The following is a 25,899-nucleotide window of genomic DNA, read 5'->3' as shown; positions in this document are numbered from 1 at the left end:
GATGTCAGTGGGGCAGTGCCTCTAAAGCAGCTGAACTGGTAATGTCCTGAGGTAAGCTCTCCACTTACACCCAGGACCTGGGTGGGCAGCTGCAGTGCAGTCTAATGGCAGAATGTCACCTGAGATGGGATGTCGGAGTCCAGGACATCCCTCTGGCTGCCCTGGCTGTCTCAAGACCCTGGCAGGGGGCTCGGAGACCTTGGCATGAAGTCAAAAACACCTGTGGCTTTGCTTTTAGCCTGTGGGAAAAGCTGCCAACTTTGTATCAGGAATTACAAGCCAAAAGGGTTTGAGTAGTGTAATAGTTGAATTAAGACAGGGTGAAAAAGTGGAATTTTGGAGTTTTTAAAATAAGGGGTTCAGGAGATGAGATGGAGGGATTTGGGCGTGTCCTGACCTTCCTTCTTCTCCTTCTTCTTGTCCTCCATGTCTTGGTGTGATGGTGACACTTTTCTATTGGTTTAAGGTAGAGACACACTGTCTAACATAAATGATAGATATTGGCACATTATTGTACACATACTACACGTAATTTCTAGTATAAAATGTACACACTGCCCCAGGCAGGATGCAGACTGCCATGGCCTCCTTGCTAGATGGAGCTCGGCAGGTCAGAGAAAGAATGTTATAGATAAGGAAAAATAAACAACCTTGAGAAGCGGACCCTATGCATTCCAGACTTCTTCTTTGGCTGCTCGGGCTGGGAGAAAAAGGATTTTTACAATCTTGGGGTCATCCTGACACCACAGAGACAGACCCCGAGAATGGGACAGATGTGTGATGGTGTTGTCTCCATTCTGGGCATGTCAGTAAGATTGCTGGTGAAAAAGTGAAGGTTTTGGTACTTGGGAAAAAAATGAGCTAGAGTAGTTTGAATTTCTTAAGTGACTGTAATAGATTATGGGAGTATCAATTTTTTTGTAACAGTTAAGAAATTCTGAATATTTTTGTTGTTTGAAAATATAAATAGCACCAATCTAACTTTCCTTCTTTTCTAGAAATCTGGCTTTATAGCTGCATCTTGCATGCTGCTATATATTTAAAAAATCTGCTAACAAAGCCACAAGGCATCTTATGACTTTAATTCCTTACCCTTCTTGGTTTGTCAATGTTGTCAAGGAAACAACTTTTTGAGAAATTTTGCTCTACTTTTTCAGGTTCTATAGAGAGATTACTTGTGTAGGATTTATCTGGCATCAGGGCTAAAAAGAGTTTTCCTGAAGTTTCTATTCTTTTCACTGTGTTCATGTCCTTGCTTTTTTTAAAGCAGATTTTATTTTTAGCATGTGTCATATAGCTGCATCTTTAAGGTCATAGTACCAGTGAATGTACCAAAGATTACTGACACTTGATCTTTGGATGAAGCCTTGTTGAAAGAATTTAATTGATGCCTTTGCTATGTATTTATTCTATAAAAACAACTGGTTATAAATTCCCTTTAAAAGAAACATTAGAAAATCCCTTGTTCATCAAAGAACTTGCTTCATTACTATGGAACTAATGACTTACAGTCCTTTATCATACATATCATGTTTCATGGCAGTAATTATGTCTCTTCAAAGAAAAAGCATTTAGTGGCTGGTGTGGAATTCTGCTGGGTTTGTTTTCCAACTCGTGCATGCTGGGTGACAGGCTGGTTAGATTGTTAAGGCTGATCTTTACCTTCACTGTGCTTGTGGAGGCTTTATTTTATATTATATTTAATAAAACTGCTGTTTTTCTTATAGGACATACCTGTAAATATTATAAAAAACTTCTGCCTTTCTCACATGTTTCTTTTGGTTGGTGGATTAAGAACACTGGGCATGATAGTGAAGACTTCAGGAGCCTGTGTGTTGTGCCTTTGCCAGCTGTGTAACACCTTGCTTCCTGAAGTCAGAATTAGGAATCTGTCCTTTTCTCTGGTCTCTTTGCCTCTTTCAAAATTATAATTTACTTTTAAAAAGATTTTTTCTCATTCTGAACATTGTGACTAGTGCATGGAATTTTGTATTTTTATCTACTAAGGGAGGGACACAGCTGGTTTTCTATGGAAAGCATGGGAGTTAGGGGTGCAGGTGCTTAGGGCTGACATAGTCATATAAACATGTTAAAGCTACACTATGTTAACAATGCAGAAGAAATTAAAATTAATTAGGTAGTTCAATCTTACTCTGCTTGCTGGTACTGAAATGGTGCTAGTTAAAATGTCCTCATTGCTAGCAAAACACGTAGCTGCTTGACATAATTATTAGTTTATTTCCATAATTAAATAACTAGTTTTCATGTTTAATACTGGGTTATGTCACTGACATCAGTGGGTTTAGGACTGCATCTATATTTTCCAGAGAGGAGGATCTTTAATATTTTGTTTTGATTTTTTTGGTTTTTATCTTTGTTTTTGTTTGTGTTTTGATTTTTTTCCTCCCCCAGTTATTAACATTCTCAATAGCCTTGGGAATAATAAATGGTTTATTTTTTAGTTGAAAGAATGAAGTTGTAAAGAAAATGTAACTGGCCCAGGCTGACTGATAAATACAAGATTCATTAAAGCTCAGGTTTTCAGATAGCTGTTCTAAATCACTAACTGTGTACTGCCTCAGATATTATTCCAAATCAGGGTGGGCAGTAAGACTCTGAAAACTACTTCTTAAAATAAGAATATCACCTGGTTAGCATTTGGGATGGACAGAATTTGCCTGAAAATTTGGATTAGGTAATTTCTTTCAAATAGAAATGAGTCCCTAAGTACAACTGTCTACCATTATTTTTATTTTTAGACGTGCAGCAGTGATGGGTTACTCTGTGCCATTGCACAAATACCCTGTCAGTGGTTGCACAGCTGGCAGTGTCCAGCTCTGTTGTCCTGAAGAGCAGCCACCACTCATCTGATGGTTGGGTCACCAGAACTTGTCCATAGCTGTTGTCCCTGCTGTGCCGGGTGCTCCCACTGGATAATGTGCAAGAATGAGACAGTTTTCATTGCTCCTTTTTGTTTGTTTTGTTTGTACTTTGTTTATTGACTGTGTGAAGAATATGGTGTCTGATGGTGTCTGTTTTATATATGTACATAGATCAATATAAAGCTGTAAAGCACATGAGTAGCCTTAACTGATTGGCAATTTTATATTAAAAAGTGTGATAGTATTGAAGTACACTACAAACAGCTATGATTTGAATTTTGATAGCTACTGTTTAAATGAAGCTTAAGAAAAAACCCCATAAAACTAAAAGGAGTTTGTCTATGGTGATATTCTCTCTCTTGTTTTCAGAAATTAGTCACAGGCCAGCAGGAGTTGACACACAGTGTTTCAGAAGCTGGGAGTGCAGTTGCTAAGATTTGTGTTCTGAATAGAACAGTGCTTCTTACACCAATAATGGATGCTCCAAATTTGTGCAAGTGTCTGTGAGATATGCTTGTGAAAGTAGCCAGTCCTTCCTTACCTGTAGGAACTGAGGATACTTAAGGCAATTTGCTTCCAAAGTTCTGTAAGTCTGAAATTGAGGTGTCTAGCACTTGTGAGGAATCCCTGCTTTTAATAGAGCATAAATGTTTGTGACTTGAAGAAGTGATTGATGCTAATGAATATGATTCATAGAGATGAAGGGGAAACCAGATTATTTAATAAATGGCTATAGTAATTTAGCTAATTATCTCCTGGAGAGCTGCAATACATTTGAAGTTCTCCTTTTCCTGCTGGTAAGATCTTGATTGCTGATGAGTTTTCTAGACATGAGTGCTGTCTGCTAGTAACCACTAGTGGGTTTGTGCTTTTAGGTGTTGTGAGCACATATGTTATTCTTAACACAATACTACACACACTACATTGCATTCTGAAGTTGATGAGAAGCTGCCAAATTTATGCCGTGTTCTTCTCCCACACAGGGGCAACAGTAGGGAATTTAGTGGTTTAAAAGCAATTCTTAATAACTACCTGTCATTAAATGTATGTTTCTCTTGAATTACTTGAACATGTGCGTCAAACTGCTCTGCTTGAACCATGTCATCCCAAACACACCCACTGCTGTGTGTGAAGTAGCTAATATATCTGAAGTACATTTCTGTGGATATGTAGTGTACAGCAGGGGTGGGGATTTAAGTATATTTGCTATGCTAAAATAATTCTGATTTTTCATATTTTAGAACAAACGATAGCTTGAGTCACTAGCTGATTTGTGAGGATATTGTAACTTCTTTTCACTTCTGCATTTTCCAGGAACTTGCCATTTGAGGAACATCCACAGGGTTAGCCATAGTGCAGTGATTAGTCACAAAACACTTAAAGGTTAACTGCAAACTAGATGGGAATTCTTCACTTTGTTTTGGTGTGTGTGGGAAGTTACTCTCTTGCACTGTCTGCTCAGCATGAATGTACAATTGCTATTTTGTAGCTACAGAAGGTCCTAGTCACTCTCCTAACTTTTAGCTGACTGAGGATGTGATCTATATGAGCATATTCCTTAGAGTCAATGGTTTATGGAAAACCTGTGATTAGCTTCAGGCGTAGTTGTCCCAGAATCTTTCTGCACAATAAAGAACACACTAGGTTAAAAGATGACGATTGATGGCATGGCAGAAACACTTTACTCTTGAGAAGGATAGAGTCCTTGATAACTGATGATTTTAAATATCTGGATGTATACACTTATTTACAGATTGCTTTTTTTATGAGCGTTGTAATGTAAAGGTTGCCTGTCTTCAGAGTAAAAAATAGTGGTTCTCTTTTCATTTTCCTGTTTTCTCTCTTTTCTTTCCTTGTCAGCTTGCTGTGTTACTCAGCATTTGGTAAGCCCATCTCTCTTGTAAATAGTGGGAATTAGCTAAAAAAGGTTGATTGATACAGATGACTAAAACATCAAACAAAGTCTCTGTTGGTATGAGTCTTGCTGTTTGGTCTGACTTTGCTCAACTATTTCATATTTTGGCTGAGAATTTCTGATTTTTCATTTGTGCTACCTAATACATAGGGTGTTAATTTCTAGGCTTCTTTGGTACAAATCTCTGCAATAATTCAGAGGATACTTAATTTGGATTTTAGAATGGTTTGAGAAAACAGCATACAATAATCTATGTGTTATGGTACATACGGTCCAATACCATCATGCTAGCTCTGTAGAGCAGAAGAATTCAATTGAAAAACATTTTTTAAGCTGTTGCTTTCCTCTTAATTTGCTGTAAATTCAGTGATGATCATCAGAAACATACATATTTATTCCCCTGAAATGTCTGAAGACATTACTTTGTCATACTTACAAATATAATAGGAGAAAATACCAATGGCATAATTTTGCTTTTTACTTATTCCTTCTCTTCTTTGGTGGTTTTGTTATAAAAAGTAGTAACCCACCGCTCTGGGGGATTTAAAATGTCCAGTAGCTTTGAGGATGTGCACTGGAGCACTTGGCCTTCAATTAATGCCAGTTTGGCAATCTGGCTTGCCTTAGAACTAACCTGTTACGCTTGGTGGTAGTGGTGTTAGTGTAGCAGTATTTAGTGTAGTGTAACCTCTCACAGCCTATTTTATTTTGCTGACCACTTTATTTAGGAACAGAATAATTCCTCATGAAACTTGCCAAAGGTTGCTACTAAATGACTGTAAGAAAGTGTTTCAAAAGCAAAAGAATAAGGAAAGGGAAAGGAATATCTATAGTAAGTTTTACTCTTCTGTATTTCTTCTTTTGGATAATCCTGAGTTGGTTCATTTTCTCTGAAACATGCTTTGAGCATTTGGAAGAGAGCTAGAATTATGATTTTATTGATTAGTTAGGTTGAAGACCACTTTTATCTGAACTCATGTCTTTAGTCGGAGTGCAGCAACACATAATTCTCACTGTTGTTCATCTCCAGAGGCTGTAGAACATTTTTTTCTTCTTCTTTTCTCAGTCTATTTATAGTTTAAGGAAACAGATCTTGGGGAAGGTGGGTAACATGTAGATCTCTTGAGGAGTTTCTTTGCAAGCCTGGAATTGGTTGTATGAGATGTATGCTGTGTTTGAGGCCAGGTGTTTGACTGCTGAGAATGGACCAACACTTTCCTGGAGGATCACACCCTCCTGAGTGAAGTCCAGCTGGCTGCTGGTATGAGCAGAGTGCTGGCTGGGGTTCATGACCTGTGGCACAGAGTGCCTCATCCCCTCTGTTCTGGCAGTTGGCATTGCCTCTGCTTGCAATGGACTTTGAAGTAGAACAGTAAATCTACACTTAATATGCCCTGGCAGCAGCAGGAACTGGCTTTTTGACGGGGTCAGGAGTTTCTTGGCACTATGCACCTTAAGAACATTTAATTTTTCTTTTTTTAGAAAGATTTTGCCTTATTTTTTTCTTCAAACATAATCCTTGATAAAAGTTTGATCAAGAGTTTTCTGGTATAGAATAAAACTGTTATTCAAACTGGGCTGAAAGATACAGACCAGTAGGACATCCTTAGAGTACATAATAATTCACACTGTTGTTTGGACTGATTAAAAATCCTCTATGCCAAATAATTGGAGAGTGATAGAGTAAATTTAAGCTTTTGTACTTTAGAACGCTGTCTAAATATTTTGTCTCCATCTTGGAGCACATTATTCATTAATCTCTTTTCTAGTGGAAAGAAGCTGTCTTTACTCTTTAAAGAACAAAGGACAAAACACCAAATCATGACTTTTCCGACATTCTGTTCTTGGGGTCATTTTTTTTCTATTTTCAGAGTTTATTTCTCCAAGAAGGTCTTGATCAAGACCAAGATCAGAGTTGATGATCAAAGACTCCTTCTGCCTCTGAAGAGTAATGGTTAAAACTTTTTTTCCAAGAGCGCAAGTCAGTGCATTTTCTGATTTTCACATTTTTATGTTATACATTGTATTTCTTCCCTGAATTCATTGGTATGCATTTTTCTTTTTGGAGAGAAATGGATCTAGCTATAAAGAAGATGGAAGAAAGTATGCAACCCAACATGAATCGTATCCTCAGTATGTGCATTGGGGGTACCTTTGGCTTGATGATGAGTATTTTCAGTCAAGTATAGCTCACATCAGTCTTGTGATCTTGAGTTCAGTTAGGGAAACTCAGAAATGTTTGGTTTTGTTTCCATCTGATGGTGTGAGGAATTAATTTTTAATGGACCCTTCAGAGAAAACAATCAGAATTAGTGGGTTTTTTTCCCCTCAGTGTTTGCCTGAAGGAGAGTTTCTTATCAAAAGCCATGTACTGGCATTTGAATACATATCCCAATATTAGCAGGTAAGCAAAGGTATGCAATTTTCCTGAGCAACAAAATACTTGATTACAGGTCTAATGATAGTTTAAGAGGTGTTTTCAGATGTGCTGAAATCAAGGACTTGAAGCAGATGAACTTAATTATCTTTGTGAATATTCACAATCACATTATGTGCTTTAAATGTCACATTTGGAAATAGTGCCTCATTGCTAGTTAATTAACAATAATTACTCAAGGTAGTACTTATGTTTCTGGAATCTCTTACCTACTGTGAAAAATGTATTTTGCTTCTAAAGTTTTCTCAGTAGAAAATTCAGATTTTATTTAAATCATTCCGGAAGTGTTGCAGTTGCTTATGCCCTCTGTACTCTTTACCTGTACCGCTGCAGCACAGATAATCAGTTATTTCATTCCATTTGGTTTATAACACCTGAGCTGGGATGTGTATAATTTTTTTTTTTTTTTTAGAAAAAGCAATCAGTTGATTGTTTTTTTTTTTTCCCTTGGGAGCATGACAAAAGAGAAGCAGTAGCAAATTAGAGTGGCAGGCTAGATCCATCATGAGGTGTTACAAAGGTGTCTTGACATCTTCAGCTGAAGAAATATGGCTTATGATAATACCAGAAGGGGTTTTTTTCAGTCATAGCACTTACACTCTCTATGCTTTTCTCTCTCTAAGGATGTTTTTTCTTGGCAGGGAGCATTCCACAGCCCAAGGTAGCTTATACTGCAATCAAAAATACCCCTCATAGATCCTAGAAAATCTTCCTTGTATTCTAGTTTCCAGGTTCCCTCTTCCATCTTTCTTCTCTGCTTTTCAGGTAGAAACTTAATTGAAATATCCAAGGATTCTCTTCAAGGTTTTTCCATGAAAAGAAATCTTTCTTCAGTAGTGAATCTTTCTTTTAACTTTTTTGCAGCAGGGCACTTTATGTGTGCTTATGTGTATATGTGTATGTATATTAAAAATTATAAAATTATATTAAAATTATATTAAAAATTATAAAATAAAAAGACCCTTAAGTTAGCAGAAAACCTCTATTGTCAACTACTTTTACTTGCAAACTGCGTGTTCTCTTTGCCTGCACATTTCATTAACCTGTGTGAATGGAGAGTCCATTGAAATCCTGGTAATAACCTGTAGCTTACATTTCAGAATAATATTTTTCTATATAGGACATGAAATACTTTTAAGTTTTTAATTTGGGACAATACTTACAACATGCTAAGCAGATGTTTGATCTTTCAGACATCAATTTCAAGCTAGTTTGAAGAACAGGAAGAAAAGCTACTAAATTTTAGAAACAGCCATGAAGATTAATTATTTGTGTTTTGTGCAGTGGGAGTGGAGATAACTGCAGGTACGTGAAAGCATAACCAAGGGGAGTGGTGAATATTTTTTTTAAGTAGTAAAAGTGTTTTAGTGATGGCAACACAAATGGAGGAGACATTGAGTAATAGGACGCTAAAATAATAAAGTGAATCTGATTGTGGAAGGGTTTTCAAAATGTTATGTGAAAATAGTGTTGGAATTGGTAAGGACTTCACTGGGGAAACTTCCCAATGATAACTTTTCATCTGTAGAATGACTTGGAGAAAAAAAAGCTTTTCACAACCACCAGATTTTGATTTTAAGTATTTAGGTAATGTCATAGACCCATTCTAACTGAATGGGCCGGTAATCATGTCAAAAAGCTTTTCCATGTGTCTGCTGTGCCAAATGGGTTAAAACAAAACATTTTTTTCTTACTTTTTTTCTCCTACCGTTATACATGAAGGGCTCTTATTTTCTTTGATAAATCTGCTCTTGGGTATCTCAGTACAGAGACTGGATTATCAAAAAACTTGATATTCAGCTTCTGACATTCCTTGTTTATTTTAGAAATAATTTACATTTATGTGCTTAAATAGATTTAAGTACTCTTGAAAAATTTAGTCAAAACTGGTCACTAATCTCTTTAAATTTGTGCTAATATATAGTAGCCTACAATGCTACTAGAATTTTCAATTAAGCCAAACCCCAAATATTTGCATTAACTTCCAATTTTGAAATTCTTTGTTCTGTAAGTCTGCAGTGGCAGTGAAGTAAATGCATGAAATGTTTCTAGGTGAAGTAACACTTTCTCTAGGTGTTGTACTGCTGCTGCAGTGCGAAATGCTGAACCTGAGGCTGCATTGTTTAAATGTTTGTGTTGCAGTGGTGCCAAGGAGCTGAGCTCTCTGGGACCTGTGGTGGACCTTTGGGTTTATGTGCATGTTCCAGGGCTGTGCTGCCCAGAGCAACTGAGCCAGCTGGGTGTCAGAGCTGCTGAGTGGAGCTGGTGAGATGCTCTGCTGGGATACACAGGTGTTTCTCTGGGCTGAGTTTAACTGGGATTTCCCATGGTATCACTGCGCCGATGTGCTGATCAGGTAGGTTTGCACTATGGGAATGTAACCAGAGGCAGCCCCTAATGATAGAGTACCACAGTTGTGCATTATTGCTTGCCAAATGAAGTGTGTTCATCAGGCTTTAGAACAAAACAGGGGAGGGCAGTGGTGTGTATTTTACAAGAATCTAAATATTAAATTTACTTGTCTAGTTAAAAATAACTTAATTGGGTCCTCTGTAAATGCCAGGCAATGTTTGCAGGTATGTCAGTATGTTCATATCTGCTCCTTGATAACTGTCATTAATTCATAGTTTCAAGTCAACATCCACATAGGAGAAAGTTAGCTTTTAATCTGGTCCTAGGGTTTTAGAAGGAGCTGCTATTTTCATTTCCAGTTGCAAAGGCTTGCTCTCACACCAGCTGTAAAATGAAAATTAGTGATACAATCTCCATAACATGACAAAATCACAACAAATATGCAAGTTTGTTACCTAACTTCTAAACTATTGCTGGAGAGCATAGTAGATACTTTTAACATGTAAAGTTCTGAGTATTTATAGATGCTTCCACCCACACTTGTGTAGCAGGACTTCTCATTTGAGCTGTACTCCTAGTTAAATTTAAGAAGTCAGTTACATCTGGAAACTAGCTTGGAAACATTTGGACTAGAGTAATAATCTCTTTTTGAGGTACAGCTTCTTGTGTCTTAAGTTGCTGTAGTTTTTCTTAAGCTTATGATAACTAGGTAAACCAAGTATAAAATTTTTATATGCTTATTGACTTTAGGAAAAAAAATCCTGTATTTTTAAAATGAATGTTGTGTCTATGTTATTGTTTTTGAATTTATTGTTAAAATAAACAGCCCCATACCTATTAATAAAGAAAAACCTATTTACCAAAGTTCTGTGCAGAATGTGATAAAAGTAAGTAGTTCTTTTAAGGTTATTTTTTGAATCTTAAAATTTGATACAAACTGTTGTGTTTTGTATTGATGAAAAACATAATCAAAGATCGCTTGTTCAACTTCAGATGGGCTGTATCATGGTACTACCTTGTAGGAATGTAAGTGAGCACTGAAAACCCTCTGCTGACTAGATGTACGTAAGATTTGCAAATTACCTACCAATGCCCTTTGGGACAAAGCTCTTCATGAAATCATTGTCAATAACTTTCTGTTGAGTTGATTTATGGAATAGGTTGTTCTTCAAGATTTCACAGGAGAGAGATTAAATGTTATAAAGTACAAAGTACAGAAACTCCGTAGGGCAATCGAAATTATGTTATAGGAACTGAGCTATATTACAAAGAATATTAAACATATTTGCAATCTTGTGTTATTTGTCACATGAATGGCAGGTCCCTTTTTGTCTAGTGGTTTGCATGGATATGCAAAGGAGAAATAGCAAAAGTTAATCAGTTTTATGTAAAGCTGTTAATGTGTAGATACTTGTGTTCCCTAAATGAAAAAATAAAAATTTGAGTATTCTAATGATGCATGTTGATGCTATGCAAATTGCTTGTCGAAGAGGAGTTGCTGTGTTCACTTCATTTGAAAAAGGAATATACTTGAAAATAGCATGACACAGCCAATGTTGTTTATCTGTGCTAAAATTAGTGTGAATTAGTCAAGTTTCAGTGTACCTGGGACAGCTGGAGTAATGTTGGTGGGGGAAACAACCCCAAACCCCCTCTTTAGTTTAGAGACACACGGATATGAAGGGTGGAAACAGCCCCAACACGCTGGATATAAGTGTGGAAGTGAAATGTATTTGTTTTGAGCAACATAACGTGGGGAAGCTGGAAGGGAAGGTGAAGCTACTGTTGGTACTGCAAGCATGACATGGTCACAGCCCTGCACTGTGCCTGGCCCCATGTCAGGGCTGAGTTATGGTGATGGCTGTGCTGAGTGAAGGAAACTGAACTGTGCTGTGTGCTTGGAGGGCAGCTGAAAAAAAAAAAAAAAAAAGGGCAAGTTGTTTTAGAACTTTTCTAGGTAACTGTGTCAAAGCAGGATTTTTTCTACTACATTTAAAAGTCAGGAATTTGCTGAGGCTTAATGTGTGTGGCTGCTGCACACTAGATGGCCATCCCCATCTGTGGGGCAAACTGTTTTGTTTGAGTCAGCATATCTTAGAGGAGGCACTGAGAATCCTGGAAGTCAAATGTGTAACTTTGAGAAATGCCTCCTACACTCCTCGTGAGTGGCCAGGAAATGCAAATATCCTTCATATAAGAAATGACTTGAATCTCACCATGTTACTCATTCTTTGATGCTCCTCAGCTTCCAAGGCTTAACAGTATTTTTTCGCAGACTTCATACTAGATAAAATCTACCTTCACACATCCAGTGGAGACCCACCTGAGCAGGAATTTGTGCTGCAGAGATTTGGACCTTGTTGAGATCTCCCTGTGAGGAACTGTCATTGAGGATTATGGGAGGCAGCTTTGTGTTAGGAGCTATCTGGAGGCTCTTTTTTTACATAGGAAGCAGCACTTCCCATTCCCATGCAGCAATTGGATGTGTGTGTTTGAAGGCAGAACATTCACAGCACACGGAACAGTTTGTTCCAGGGGAAGCAGGAGACCAAACCTTGCACTGAGAGACCTTTGTCACTTGGCCCATAAACTTCTTGTAAGTTTTTCCCATTACTTTCCCCAGTGCTTAGAGGCACATAAGCATCATAATAACTCAGTAATGGTACAAACAATTGTAGTAAAGCAGAATGCTTTCCTCAAGTAAAATTGGAAAAATTCTCAGTCTGGGTGACCTTAGTGTTCCTAGAACAAGTGGAGGTTCCTATATTGTACATCCATCCTGCTAAATAACATCTTATGCAGAAAAATTTTGAGAAGACCTCAGCCAAAGTTTATCCCTGCAGCCTTCAGGCTAGGTGCTTCAAAGCAATTTAAAAATATTGAGTTTAATTTTAAAAAGCCTATCCAAATAAGTTACCTCTTTTTTTGGTGCTCTCTTGTTCTGGTTAAACCGATTTCAGTACAAAGTCATATCTGCTACACAACTAAAATTTAGCATTATCCTCAGTGCCACTTAAATAATAAAACTACTTGTTATATTTATGAAATATATTGCATAAATATAAAATAAATAAATAAATTTATCAAATATATTTATCAAATATATTCTGCTCTTACTTCAAGACCTTTACTGCAAGAGCTGAATCAAACAATGGGCTTGCAGCCATCTTTTCTCTCCACCCCTGTTTCTGAACTGCAGGATAAGGCTATTTCAGTGGAAACAAATCAACATGTTAAAGTTGTACAGCTGCCAGAGGGGGCTTGATGTTTCTTCCTCTGAAGGTAAAGACGACTCCAGCTTATTTCTAATTGTATGGTATAGCTTCAGTAAAATGCTCCCACAAGCTGTCGTGGGCAGCCCTGCATTATTGATTCATTTGGACATTAAAATGTGTAGCCAAAGTCAAATGTAAGATCACATGGGTCCTACACCTTAATATATGTTCAAACTTTTGCAGTTCTCGGTGTGTCTAAATTAGTGTAGTTTTCAGAGGTTGCATCTTCCAGGCCTTTTAGAAGGATGAGAAAATGTTGTGTGTAATGTGACCTATTCATTCATCTCCACTTGAGGTCTTGGTGCTGCCAAGTTTGTGCTGAAACCAGGAGTGAAGGGAGGTACCAGTGCAGAGGATGCTGAACTGACATCTCTGTCCAAGGGTGTTTTGGTGCCGGCTCTGCTGCTGTCCCACAAGTCTTGCTGGCTTTTAAAGGACTCTTAGGCAAAAGGGTTCTACTTAGAGTGGTCTCATATCAATGAAAAGCAAAGTGTTTCTCCAAATCTTAGAATAGGGAAAAGATGCTCTTAATGTCTATTGCATCTCCATTCCTTTGGAATCTTTCCTTTTCAAGAACAAAGGAGAACTGGCAAAACTAGCTATCTGCCAGAATAAAAGTCAAAAGAATGATCAGTGTGTTCAGAGGTCTTGGTCTCATTTAGTGAAGACTTTATTCAGTGAATGTCTGCAGTTTTCTAGTGTCTTTTAAAATGATACATGTGGTCTTAAACATTCTAACAAACAAATCTGTGCTTTGTAGAAGGAATCAATGTGTTTTGAAAGTCTAACGGTATAATTTATTTCCCTAAAGTTTTTAAAAGAAAATAAAATGGTTTCAGAGAATTTTCTTATTAATGATATTTTGGTTCCAAGGAGGGAAGCTAGAACTGTGAAGATTTCACTTGGCAATGTAGAAAAAAAAATGCATAAAAGTAATGAAAATAAGTAATGAAAAAAAGTTTACTTGCAACTTAATACTGTCAAGAAATGTAACTAATAAAAAATGCTAGCAACTGTGTGATGGATGTGTTTGAACAGTTTTATGCTCTAGGTTCTAACTGACATATTAATTAAAGCTCTAATACTTGTTACCAGAAACTAGGATGCTTTTTCACATCTCTCTGTGTCTTTGCCAACTTGATTATAGTTGACAAAGCTGATAAAGCTTGGTAATTCTTAGGTTCTTCAGCACACCTCCTCAGTTTTGGTTTACATTCTCCTGCTGGAGTGGCAGTCATTCCTGTAGAGAAATTCAGATGATATCTAAGGAAGTTGTGTTAGTACTTCTCCATATTTGCCCACTTTCTTGGAAGTATTTTTAGTGGCAAGATCATCTTACTGAGCTTGTTTCAATATTTTTTTTTTATTTTAGTGGGGTGAACCTGGTCTGCTGGTACTGTTCATTAAACAAGTAAGATATATAGCTCCTGCTGATTTTAGTTTGTTTAAAGTGATTTTGTTGCTTTGTAACATGTTCTTGTGGCAATACAGATGTGCCTTGTATTACATTGTGATACTAAAAGTAAATGCATATTTGAAACTCGTAACCCTCATCTCTGTTTAGAAAAACAAACTTCTCTGCCAAACACACTGCACTGCAGTAAACCTTTAGCCCCTAAAACTCAAAGGTTGGTGCCAAATCTTAACTCGACCTTCCCTGGAAATGCTACCAAACAATGAAATGGCCCATGATTGTGGTATGAAACACATTTAAAAAAAAACAAAACAAAACCAACCAACAAACAAACAAAAAAAAAAACCCACCCAAAACCCCCTCAAACATACTTTTATTTTCAAGATTTCACCCTGAACTTGTTCATACTTCAACAGTATTTCAGTTCTTATTGTAGAGATATTAATTTTAGATAAACATTCTTTATAAACAAACTCATTCTAATCTCTAGCTTCAGTTTATAAGAGCAGCAGGGCTTACTTCTGAATAATTATATAATATTCCAGCACTTATTTACTTTAATCAAGTCTTTGAATATGTTATTAGTATTTTGCTAGTCCGTGTTGCTGCCTCCATGCATGTGTTACTCGTCAGTGTTTGGCAGCATTTCATCCAGACACCAGCTGTGTGTAGGTGCTGGCCTCCCTCTGAGAGGGTGGTGAAACACTGGAGGATTGAGCTTGTTTGTCCAGAAACTGCAGATAATTAATAGGGAAAGAATATTGAAACCACTGAATGGAAATAAGGTCTCAGCTATCCATTTAATCTTTCTGTGTGTAATTCCAGACACGAATGACATCCAAGAAACAGGAATTCACCAGAGTCCATGTCTTCTTTACTTTTTCCATTTCTGAATCAAATGGTTAAAAAAAAGCGTTTTCACAGATGAGATTAGTGTGTCCTGAGGACACTTTTGATACAATGGGAATATAAAATTTGCAAATTCTTTAATAGAAATGTCTATGAAATATTTATGTCAGTATTCAGTGTCTTACTGTTACCATTTTTAAAATATAATTTACTTCTTTCAGAAGAGTTCTGTTTGCCAACTTTGACTTGAAAGGTTCCCATGGAGGCAACATTAATTATTTATACTGGCAAAATCACAGATAGTTTGTATACTTTAAAATTATTTATGTCTTCATTTTTCCTTGGTTGATTAGGTTTTACTCATGTTACAGGTTAACTTTTGAAGTAGGGAATTGTTAGGTCTGTTTAAGAAATGTAGTAGCTCTTGTTCTTAAAACTTTATCAAGAATATTTCTTTATTGTATGTAAACAGATGGGCAGCTCTTGCCACAGTGGTGTGGAGTGTTTGTTTCCTTTTTACAGAATTTTATTTTCTTTTCTTGTCCCTCCTTTGCCAAATGAAAATGTCAATGTTTTATCTTCTTCCATTAGTGTTTTCTTAAAATAATTTTATAGGATGCTGGCAGCTCGAAGTGCACTTTTGAATGGGTTTTCATTTTCTTATTAATGCAAAAACCACACAAACAAAGCTTCACAACTAACAATTATGGAACCTTCCTTGGGGAAAGGAAGGTTTCTGTGGGAGGATATGCTAAAATAAAACGCCAAATAATTGGAAATGTGTTTCATAGGCATGGTTGGCATGAAGCTCATGTAGTGCTTGTGCTTAACCTTTGCTGGATTTTCTAGGATTAAAGTTTTTTTACATTTGTGCAAATCAGTTTTCATACCAATGAGTAGTTTCTAGTAGCAGTGCCAACAGTATGCCACAATACTGTAACTAAAATGCTTCTGCCTGAATAAAGCCCCCTATAAAATTAGAACTATTTTATGTCTAATATGCTGGGTTATTTTTGGGTTTGATTTTGTTTCTGGGGTTTTTGATTGTTTCTTTGGGGTTTTGTTTGTTTTTGTTTTCATTATTTTCTTTTTTTGTAAACGTAGACCTTATACCTCATCGATTTGATTAATACACTTGTGACATTTTAACATTATTTTTTTAAGGGAAAAATAACAAATTTAGACCTTATGCTGGCTGTCTCAGTTAATTGAATTTATTCTATTTTTCTACTTTCCATTCTCCTTGTTTCTACAGTACTAAGGGTTGTCTAGTAATAAGCTATCCAAATACAAATTCTTATTCTCTTATTCAGATATTAAAGCAATAATAAAGTTGGTTCTTCCCTTCAAATTAGTAAGATAATTGCATTTTGAGTTACAACTGCTGCAAGAAGAAAACTAGTGGAAATCCGTAAATGTTCCAGCGACAGCATTGATATATACTTCTTACACCATGTCTAGATTAGGAAGTGGGATGTCATTTAAAATATGTTCCCTAGAACACTTTAAACATTCCTGAAACAAGTGTTCAACACATCTGAAAATGTGTTAGCTTTATGTAGCTATACAGAATCCTGCAGAAAACCTCTTTTTTTGGGACAGTTGGTTTAAAAATTAAGCTGGTGTGTTCCAAATGTCATCACTCATAGTCCATGTAACAATCTGAACATCTATTTACATCCTTCATAACTGCTTGAAAATAAGTTTATTAGCACTTGAAGGTTATATACTAAGTGACCTTAGCTCACAGGTTTTTTGAGCTTAATTTATTTTCACATGGTTTAACTGTGGGTTTAGACAAAAGCGTTCAAGTGATTTCTTTCGTAGTTCTTTCAACAAATTTTGCTTTGTACTACAACAGTATTATTTAGCTCAATATTTTAAGAAGACATGAATTGAAACAAGCATAAAATATTCTAAATATTCCTGTAGTTACTTTAGAAATTTAGATATATTACAGGTAAGATCAGATGTTTTTGTAAGTCACACAATGGCTTGAGAGGCTCAGGCACACCTAGCAATTCTAATGCTTGGCTATTTATTGCTTCCCTTCCTGGCATTCTCTTGTCTCAGTTCTATGAACAAAAGAATGCACTTCTTTATGTAGCCCCTTATCCTTATTGCTGTGTGTTAGAGATAACCAAGGGGCACTTTTAGCTCCTGCAGTCCTGCCCAAAGCTGCACCTCATCCAAATGGGGAGTCTGAGGTAGTAACAGCAGGAGATACCTTTTTATAATTTTTCCATGAGACTGTTTCTGCCCTCTGGCCCATTGATTTTCAAAGAACCTTTCAAAGTACAGATCAGAGCCTGCTTTGAAAACTAGAAAAGACATTTTATGTAGACAGTTTGGGTCTTCCTTCTCTACTGTATTTGTTAGAAATTGCATGTTAGCAGATATGGCATATCTTTCAGACCTGAATTCAGTTCTGCAGTTAAAAAACAAAGTAAAAAGCCAAATCAGTTTGGTCTCCTTGGGATGCATCAGGGAGCAGTGCTGTTCCAAAAAAAGGGACAGGAGAGGCTCATGTCTTCTCAGATTCAGAAGTCTGTGGAGCAGCCTGAGTGTGCTGTGGAATGGAACAGAGTCTATTCTAGTCAAAGCATGGTAATTTCTTCATACATCCTGTATCTCAGTACTATCCCACACCATCCTTGAACAGGGCTGTTTCTTAAATGCCACATTTATATTTATAGTAATTGACAAGTATGAAATGATTTCTTACTGTGGTTCATTAGGAGCCATTGACAGAAGAAGGTAACACAACTTGGCACCACTTGGCTAAATTGAGGGGGGAAGAATTCTTTTAGTATGGATGTTATATTGAAATGAACATGGATCCATCCATTAAAAAACTTTTTAATTCTGGTACACATGCTCCAGAAATTAATTTACTGTTTAGTATTCTTGACTGGCTCTGCTGTATTTCCTCTATGCATGCAAATTCAAAATGCATAAAACTTAATTCCTCACTTGCTTCCAACCTCTAATTTATCACAATTGAATCATTGTTTTCAGGTTCACTGTGCAATTACTGACTGCCTGCTTGAATAGATGCACCTTTCTATTTCTAAAAGTCAGGCTGCTGAGTTTTCTTTTCTGCAATCTAAGTTGGAGGCAAGTGCATCATAGATAATCATAGCATGGCAATGAAAGAGATGTGCTCAATTCCTAATTTATCATTCTTGATGTGCTTGATGAGTTCTCATATTATTTTGGTTACTCTGCTTATGTTACTGTGTTATATTTTTTTTCTGGGAATGAATCCCTAGTTTGTATGATCAGTAAGATAAAAGCCTTTCTTTTGTGCCTTATGAGCTGATTGATAGTGCAGCAGGCCCCAGAGCATTATTCTGTGACTGCTGTTTACTTGAGTATCAAGTGCTTACCCTCTCCTGCTTCCTGCTGTGACTTACCAAGAGTTTTTATCTTCAACCCAAACTACTTTATTTTCTAAGGCTGTTTTCCTGAAAGCAGAAAATAGGATCTGGAAACATATCTATAATAAATATCATCTCTTAGATTGTGTAGTTGCTTATGTGCTTTGTGAACTTCTAATCTCAAGGGCAGGGAGGTCTGGTTATGTTATCTCAAATACATGTTACAGCATTTTCATAGCATTTCTAGGCTATACAGGAAAGCAAACAACTTCTGAAGCCTTTATTTCCAAATACTATAGAGAATGCGAAAGAGCAGTTGAATTACAATGTGCCACAGAGAAAGTAAAAGGAAAATTGGTTTTGTAAAGAAATCACTAGTGTGATTTCGTCCCTTTGCTGTTTGTACCTGCCATTTTGGCCCCATATATGGTCCTAGCATAGAACTATGTAATCACCATAATTTATATAATGGGAGAGGAAATGAAATGAAAACAATTTATGGAACAGAAATGGCAATGCAGTATTATAAATAGTGAAGCCTAGAAGAGTAAGAAATAGTAGGGAAAGATAAGCCAGTTTGATAAAGTCAATTTAAATAAAATTGGAAAAAATAAGTTTTCATGATATCTTTATGCTAGAAATCATTATTGGCTGTTTATTTCTTTCTAATACTGTATAATTAATTAGTTAATAATTGTACATTTAGAGGAGGCAATATGATAATATGTGTTATTTTTCTAATAACAGTTGCATATTTCATTGTTTTTGTGATTCTTATAAAGGAAAAGGATGGACTTTTTACTGTTTATAATGTATAACATTATTGCTTCAGTGTGTGGCAAAAAAATAATATTTTCAGAGTAGCAGGATGAAATGTATGCTTTTAACTTTTTAGCTCAGCAATTAAAATCACAATGGTCATCACAAGATAAAAGAGCAACCTCAGGTTTAATGAGAATTCAGTATTTCATCTAGAAATAATACTGAGTTTCTGTGAGAGCTGAGTTTTGAAGTCAAGCTACAACACTTAAAGCAGTTGATCTCTTGGTAAAAATAATTTCATATAAATGTGTCTTGCTTTGGCAGATATATAATAATTTCTAGTCTTAGAATACTTGATACATGTGTTTCAATGCCTGTGAATGAAGATTTATATATATCTCTCTCGGTATTTTTCAGTGAACTGTTTTCCATGCCCAAGTAATTTATTCTGTACTAAATATGATCTTTATTCCATGTAAATATCAGAGTTTATTCTACAACTGTAATTTGTAAATTAATTAATTAATAAGAAATAAATTTAAAAATTAATTAAATAATTAATTAATTTAATTATTGTAAAGGCACTTATTACCGGGTAAAGTTTAGCAGCTTTTGATATTTTAAGTGAAAAATTTTAAATAGTTCTAAGACACTTCATATATTAAAAAAATTACCTTGAAATTCTTAAAATTCCTTCTTAGATTATGGTGTTATGGACTTTATCTTCAGCCTTAGACTGGTTTTGAGAACAAATTCTTTTTTTCAAGTTCATGTATAGATGCCACTCAGAAGAATATGTTTGGGATCCTCTTTTAGTAAAGAGGTTGTAATTCATGTTCCTTTTTTGCCAAAGAAGGCATGATTCACAACATCAGTCACTTGAAATAGGATGCTTCAATGGCCCTAGTTCCTAGAATTTGGAAGAAGTGAAGAAAAAAAGACTAAAAAGGCCTTTATTTCCACACAAGTTATTTTTGACACACTTGACTCTCTCAGTAGAAATTAGAGCCCTGAAATGCCCATCACCCTGGAGAATCTGCTGACCTGACATCTGAGGCTTGGGCAGAGAGATGCAAACTCAAATGCAGGGAACTCATCCTTTTGCAACCTCTCCTTTTTTCAGTGACGGTGGCTGCCTGTATGGAGCAGGCACCAGCAGCTGAGCAGCCATTCCTCTCCAGCTCTGCACTGAGTACAGTGGAACTCTCCCACAAGCCTCATGTTTTTTCACTTACCACTGATTAAACAGTGCAAATACACAGGAATGGGGAAGTGCTTAAGAGGCTCCCTAAGGAAATGCAGATATGATGGTGGCTTTGCAGTGATCCTCTGATAGGATCTGAAGCATTAGCCTTTGTAATGAAATAGAGAAGATTCTCCATTTGTGCGTGGTTAACATCTCTGTCACTTGGAGAAGGCACAGCCTAGTGCTTGCAACCTGTTACAGCTGAGCATTCACTGCTCGGCTGAGCATGTCACCATGATGCCCAGTGACAAATGATGAAGCTGGGTAGGAGCAGGGGGGAGAAGAACTGGACTGAAGAGGGATCTGACAGGGGAAGATGCTCCCCTAAGTGCTTGTTTAACTCTTGGTCTTTTTTCCTCAAAACCTGGTTCTGTAATTAAAAGTTTACATTAATGGGCAGTAAACTAAGTGAATTTCCTCAGTCAAAACTGCCTTGCCCACGCAACTTTAATTCCAGAAAGCATTGTAACACCACCATTACCTGGGCAAAAAAGAGCTGATGGAAAGTAAAACACTGGAGAGAAATGTGTTACCTGGTAAATTGTCCCTTGGGTGTTGTCAGTGGTCTCATCCACAAGAGTGGATCACTTGTTCCAACTCACATAATGGAGGGAAATGTGCAGCTTTAAGAATGTGCTATTTCCAATTATGTAGCTGTTTTTAAATGAAGAATAAACTCAAAAGTCCTGTTTGAGTTGCTTTACTTTACCTTTCTTGTGAAAATTGAGTTTTTGTAGTTAATCTCTAAAACATGACAGAAAATATTGGAAGCATGTACCACCTGTTTTTCCTTTCGTCTTGATTCATTCATTAGCTTCCTCATACTAAAAGCTCTCCAAGACATAATTAACCCTTTTTTGATACTGTGAAACTTGAAACAATCATTAAAACTCATTAAAAGAGAGAAACTTACTTTCAAAAGCAGTTTAATATTAAAATTTCTCTGATTTTTCAAACTTGTGATTCGGGTAGAATACTAAGGGTATGGCCCTCACGGTTTCAATCTTTACTGGCTAGTCAAGCAATTAATGATAATTGGTTGCTTTGCATTGCAGAACTGTGCTTCGTGATAGAAGATCTTTTGATAAAATAATTTTCTTTAATGGAATGTTGTCTTCTGAGTATGCATTATGTAATGATACTGTCAGCAAGTCCTTTTTGTCCAGTAAGAAGAAAATATAATTGAAGAAAAAAGTACATTACCCAAAGTCTCGCTTTTTTCTCCCTCTTCACATTTAAAGCTCAATAGGTATTATATTGTACAACCATGGGATATTTTATATTCCAGTTTTTACTGAGGAAGAACATTTATTAGAAAACAGTTTTGATGTTTAGCCTTCTGTCACAGAACTGATCTTACTGGATTTTTATATGGGTCAGTTCTTGCTAAATTTCTAATTTTATCTTAAAACTATGACAAAAATTGAACTATGAAATGCATATGCTTTTGCTTTTTGTCAACTGTACTTGATAACTGAAGTCAAAGTAGTTGTATTTTCTAAAATATATTACTTGGAAACAAGCACCTCTCTCTTTAAAATTGCTTTTAAAAGATGAACAAGACTATTTATATTCTGAAAATGCTACTTGTTATATACTTAAAAAAAATTGGAAAACTAGTAGGATTTTCAGAAATTCTCAGCATCAACTAGGTCTGTCCAGAAGAAAATGAAAAATTAGAGGACTTAGACCAGTCCTTAAAAATCTCCATGTGGCTGCATGATAATAGTCTTATCTTCTTCCTCAGTGAAGTTAAGGTAAAATTCTACTTAAAATTACAAACCAAGAAATATTATAAAAGCTCATGTATGGGCAGGTTTGAAAACTGTAGTCTGCCAGGATTCTTCTTCCTTGATGGAAAGCAAGATATGATGGAGACAAAAATTTGGAAGAAAAATGATTTCAAGGTAAGATGTATTTGGATACATCCCTGCGTAGAGTAAGACAACATTATGAATGGGAAAGTATAATGTGAATTGAAAGCAATGTAGACATTTCAAGAAACAACAAAAGGAATAGAATTGTATTACTGATTTGTGGCTTGTTAATAAAATGCCCTAATTCTAAACAACCATGCAATTATTTAAATTATTTAAAATTTTTTACAGCTTAGTTGATACAATTTCAGAATGCAAAGCTTTCTCAACTGCAATGATTTGCTGTAGCAAATTATTCTTGAAAAAAATACTGTGATTCTTTGCAAAGGTGTCCTTATCCTTCTTTTTAAGGTATGGGATGCTGTAGATACAGGCTGCTGTTTAAAAACCTACTCCTGTCACTCCTGTGCTGTTCGAGCTGCCCGGTGGTCATCCTGTGGAAGAAGGATCCTCAGTGGGGGCTTTGATTCCATGCTGCATTTAACAGATGTAGAAACAGGTAAAGGCCATGAAGAATGCATTATAGCCACTTCTTTATTCTGTACAGATAACTTGGGATCTTGCTTGCCTTACTCTTTCTTCTAAAATATAGACAAATCTGTAGATGAAAGTTAGAATTCTTGAAATGTGACCTTACTTAAAAAATGTATTTTGGCAATTAAGAGTAGCTGGAGAAGTTTGAGAAAACTGAAATATCTTACAGTTGACAATCACATGTAATTTCTGTTGTCAGCTACTACACAGATGAATGGAATGGAGTGTATGTTTTTATGTTCTGTCACCATCATTCATTAAAGTGAACAGCCTCTTAAAGCTGACTTCAGTAGCATTTATACATATATTTAAATAAAACATAGGCTTGTATTTCATTCTCTGTTGGGTTGAAGTTTGTGCTTGAAGTTAATTAGGTGATATTTTCTTTTTTCTGAATAGGACCTTAATTAGGAGTATAGCAACTTAAATTCTGGTATGAAACCTTGAGAATGAACTTGTGTTGCTTTGATGCATTTTTTAATTTGATTTAGGATTTGATTGTTGTAACCTTAACAACTAATTTCCGGGATGCTGTGTCTCCTCATGTCTCCTTCACAAACTAAAGTGCTTCTGTCAGCTGTATTCCTTCTCTCCTTAATGTATGTTACCAACATCCAGCAGCATTCACTGGGGCTGTGCATAATGGGACATTTCTGTGTGCGTGTATGAATTAGATCCAAAATGGGATCTCATCAAGGGAAGAGTTGCAATTTTACATCTCCCACTTTAATTTATTTTAAAGTGTTTAACTCCTGCAAAGGTGCAATATTTTTTTTGTAAGACTACAATAGAAATAGTTACAAAAATTACAAGCGGTTTTTGTCTAGGAGGATTTTCTCTTGCATAAAAGTCAGAACTACATTGTATGTGAATATCTAGATAGCAGAAGTCCTATTCAGATTAACTGGGAAAACAGCCAAGAAAATTTTAAAATATTGTTCATATGAGAAAAAGGTTCTTTTTCATGCTCCAAGAATTTATTTTTCTCAACAATAGTTATACCAGAAGTATTTGAATTCAATGATGGCTGGAAGGGAGCTGTTGCAGTGTAGGAATGGAAAATATGTTACAGAATACTGATGTTTTGAGACTATTCAGCTTTTTTAATGGGGAAAGGAGCTTTATATACTTGGTGTAATAGTACAGGAGGTTAATATACCAAATCATTAATTTGTTAGTCTTCTACAGCAACCTTTCTAGTCCCACATATAACTGAATCTTACTAATCCAGGTGGATTTACTTTTGTCTGTAATGCTTAAAAATTCTAAACAGACTGGCTATCTTTGTAATGGGATTTATAGCAGCTGAATAGATTTTGTGTGTCTGAGTAATTTTTCCCTACTCTGGGAAAAATTTCATAAAATCATAGGGAAAATTCCAAAGATACATAATTTAAATAATATGCTTTAATTTGCAACATATCTTTAGCTTAACTAACCAGTAATGGGACAGAAGTCTGGATTAAGTTGATTGTAGTGATTAATTTATCTCTAGGAAATGACAACAATAGCAAAATATATTTACTGAGTGTCAAAGCAGGTAAGTTTGTAAATGGTTCTTTCCTTACTGACTCGTGAGTTATAGGGCGTTTCTAGCCACTTAAATAAATTGTATGTATGCAATGAATGCTTATATACTTGGAAATATCAGGTATTCATTACTGTCTTATTTAAAGAATTCCGTGTAGTTCCTCTGAACTGCAGTTGTGATTGGACCTGACTTTCACACCTCATTTGGAAAAGCATAATAGGAGTGATCAGATAGTCTGATTTCTTATGTATGCAAGCCAGTTTCTGAGTTCCTTCCGTGTTGTAAAGTTACTCTTCATACATTTCAGTCAGTTCTGTTCAGAGAGACAGGGCAAGCAGTTTGCCTCTGGAATCCAAATCAATTTGATATAAAAAGCCTCATTTCCATTTGAAAAACACTAAGGCATCTATAAGATTTTGATTTACATTAGTTCACTGAATCATTCATTCCTCCTCACTCTTCATCAGTGCTGAGATGATTTCTTCTTTGATTAACTTCAGATAGATGTTAGAACTGTTCCTTCACATTAGGCTTTCATATACTTTTTTGGACTTCAATCCTAATTGCTTTCCATTGCTAGTGTGAACTAACTGCCAGTGTGTTTAAATGTAGTAAATGCGTGCCAGTGGGATTTTATAAATAATAATGCTCTCTTTCAGGCTCTATGCTCTTGTATGTTTTGTTCTGGTTCAACATTTTTCCAGTAATTTCCTAAAATCCAATCTTTCTTGTCTTTGTTTTCAGTATACATTTTATATATTACATCTATGTTATAAAAATTGCTACGTGTCCTTCACTAAAAGAAGGTCTATATAGAATGACTTAAAAGGTTCAAAAAAGTTGCAAATACAGCTTAATACATGCATGGTATTGAGCTGCTGAGTTGTGGGGGATTTTTGTCTTTTTCTGTTGGGAACATAGTTTCTGCCCTATTAAATTGAAATTGTAATCTGGCTAATTGTTCTAGGTCTGATGAATGCTAGTTATGATATTTCTCAAAGGAATGTGTCAGCAATTTTGTAACAAAAGCACTAGAATAAAATCTTCAGGGAATTTTCTTTCTAAGATTGGACTTTGGTTTGGGTATCCCATGTCCTAATATACTGCATCTTCTGGAGTGGTTTTGTTTTCAACATTTATGATCTGAGCAACATCAAAATAGAAGCAAACACTGAAATCTCATTAATCATGAAACAGAATTTTTGTTGTTGGCAGACAAATCCTGCTATAAGGCTAGAAGACACATCCATGAAATCTTATCCTGCAGTTTTACACCATCAAACCTCTTGTCCTTGTGTATTTAATGCAAGTTCTTATATATAAAAAGATCTAAGATACTGCAAGCATAAAAAATGAGCTGATAGGAATCTCAGGAGGTTCAACAAAGACATGCATCTGGAATGGAGTAATCCTGTGCAACAGACCAGGCTGATGCTAAACTGGTT

At 35.9% G+C, this 25,899-nt stretch overlaps 1 protein-coding gene across 2 annotated transcripts in view; it reads left to right on the top strand.

Annotated features, from left to right (window-relative positions):
* The window catches only part of WDR25 (WD repeat domain 25), a 60,310-nt gene that overhangs the window by 11,018 nt on the left and 23,393 nt on the right, over positions 1–25,899 (top strand). For both annotated transcript variants that reach the window (XM_053946606.1, XM_053946605.1), the window contains exon 3: positions 22,741–22,888. In XM_053946606.1, coding sequence (XP_053802581.1) covers positions 22,741–22,888 — 148 coding nt within the window. The remainder of the gene's footprint in view (positions 1–22,740; positions 22,889–25,899) is intronic.

Source organism: Vidua chalybeata, chromosome 6, assembly GCF_026979565.1.
Source record: "Vidua chalybeata isolate OUT-0048 chromosome 6, bVidCha1 merged haplotype, whole genome shotgun sequence".
Classification (NCBI taxonomy): domain Eukaryota; kingdom Metazoa; phylum Chordata; class Aves; order Passeriformes; family Viduidae; genus Vidua; species Vidua chalybeata.
Note: the sequence above shows the minus strand (reverse complement) of the source record. Positions and strands in the feature narration are given on the sequence as shown.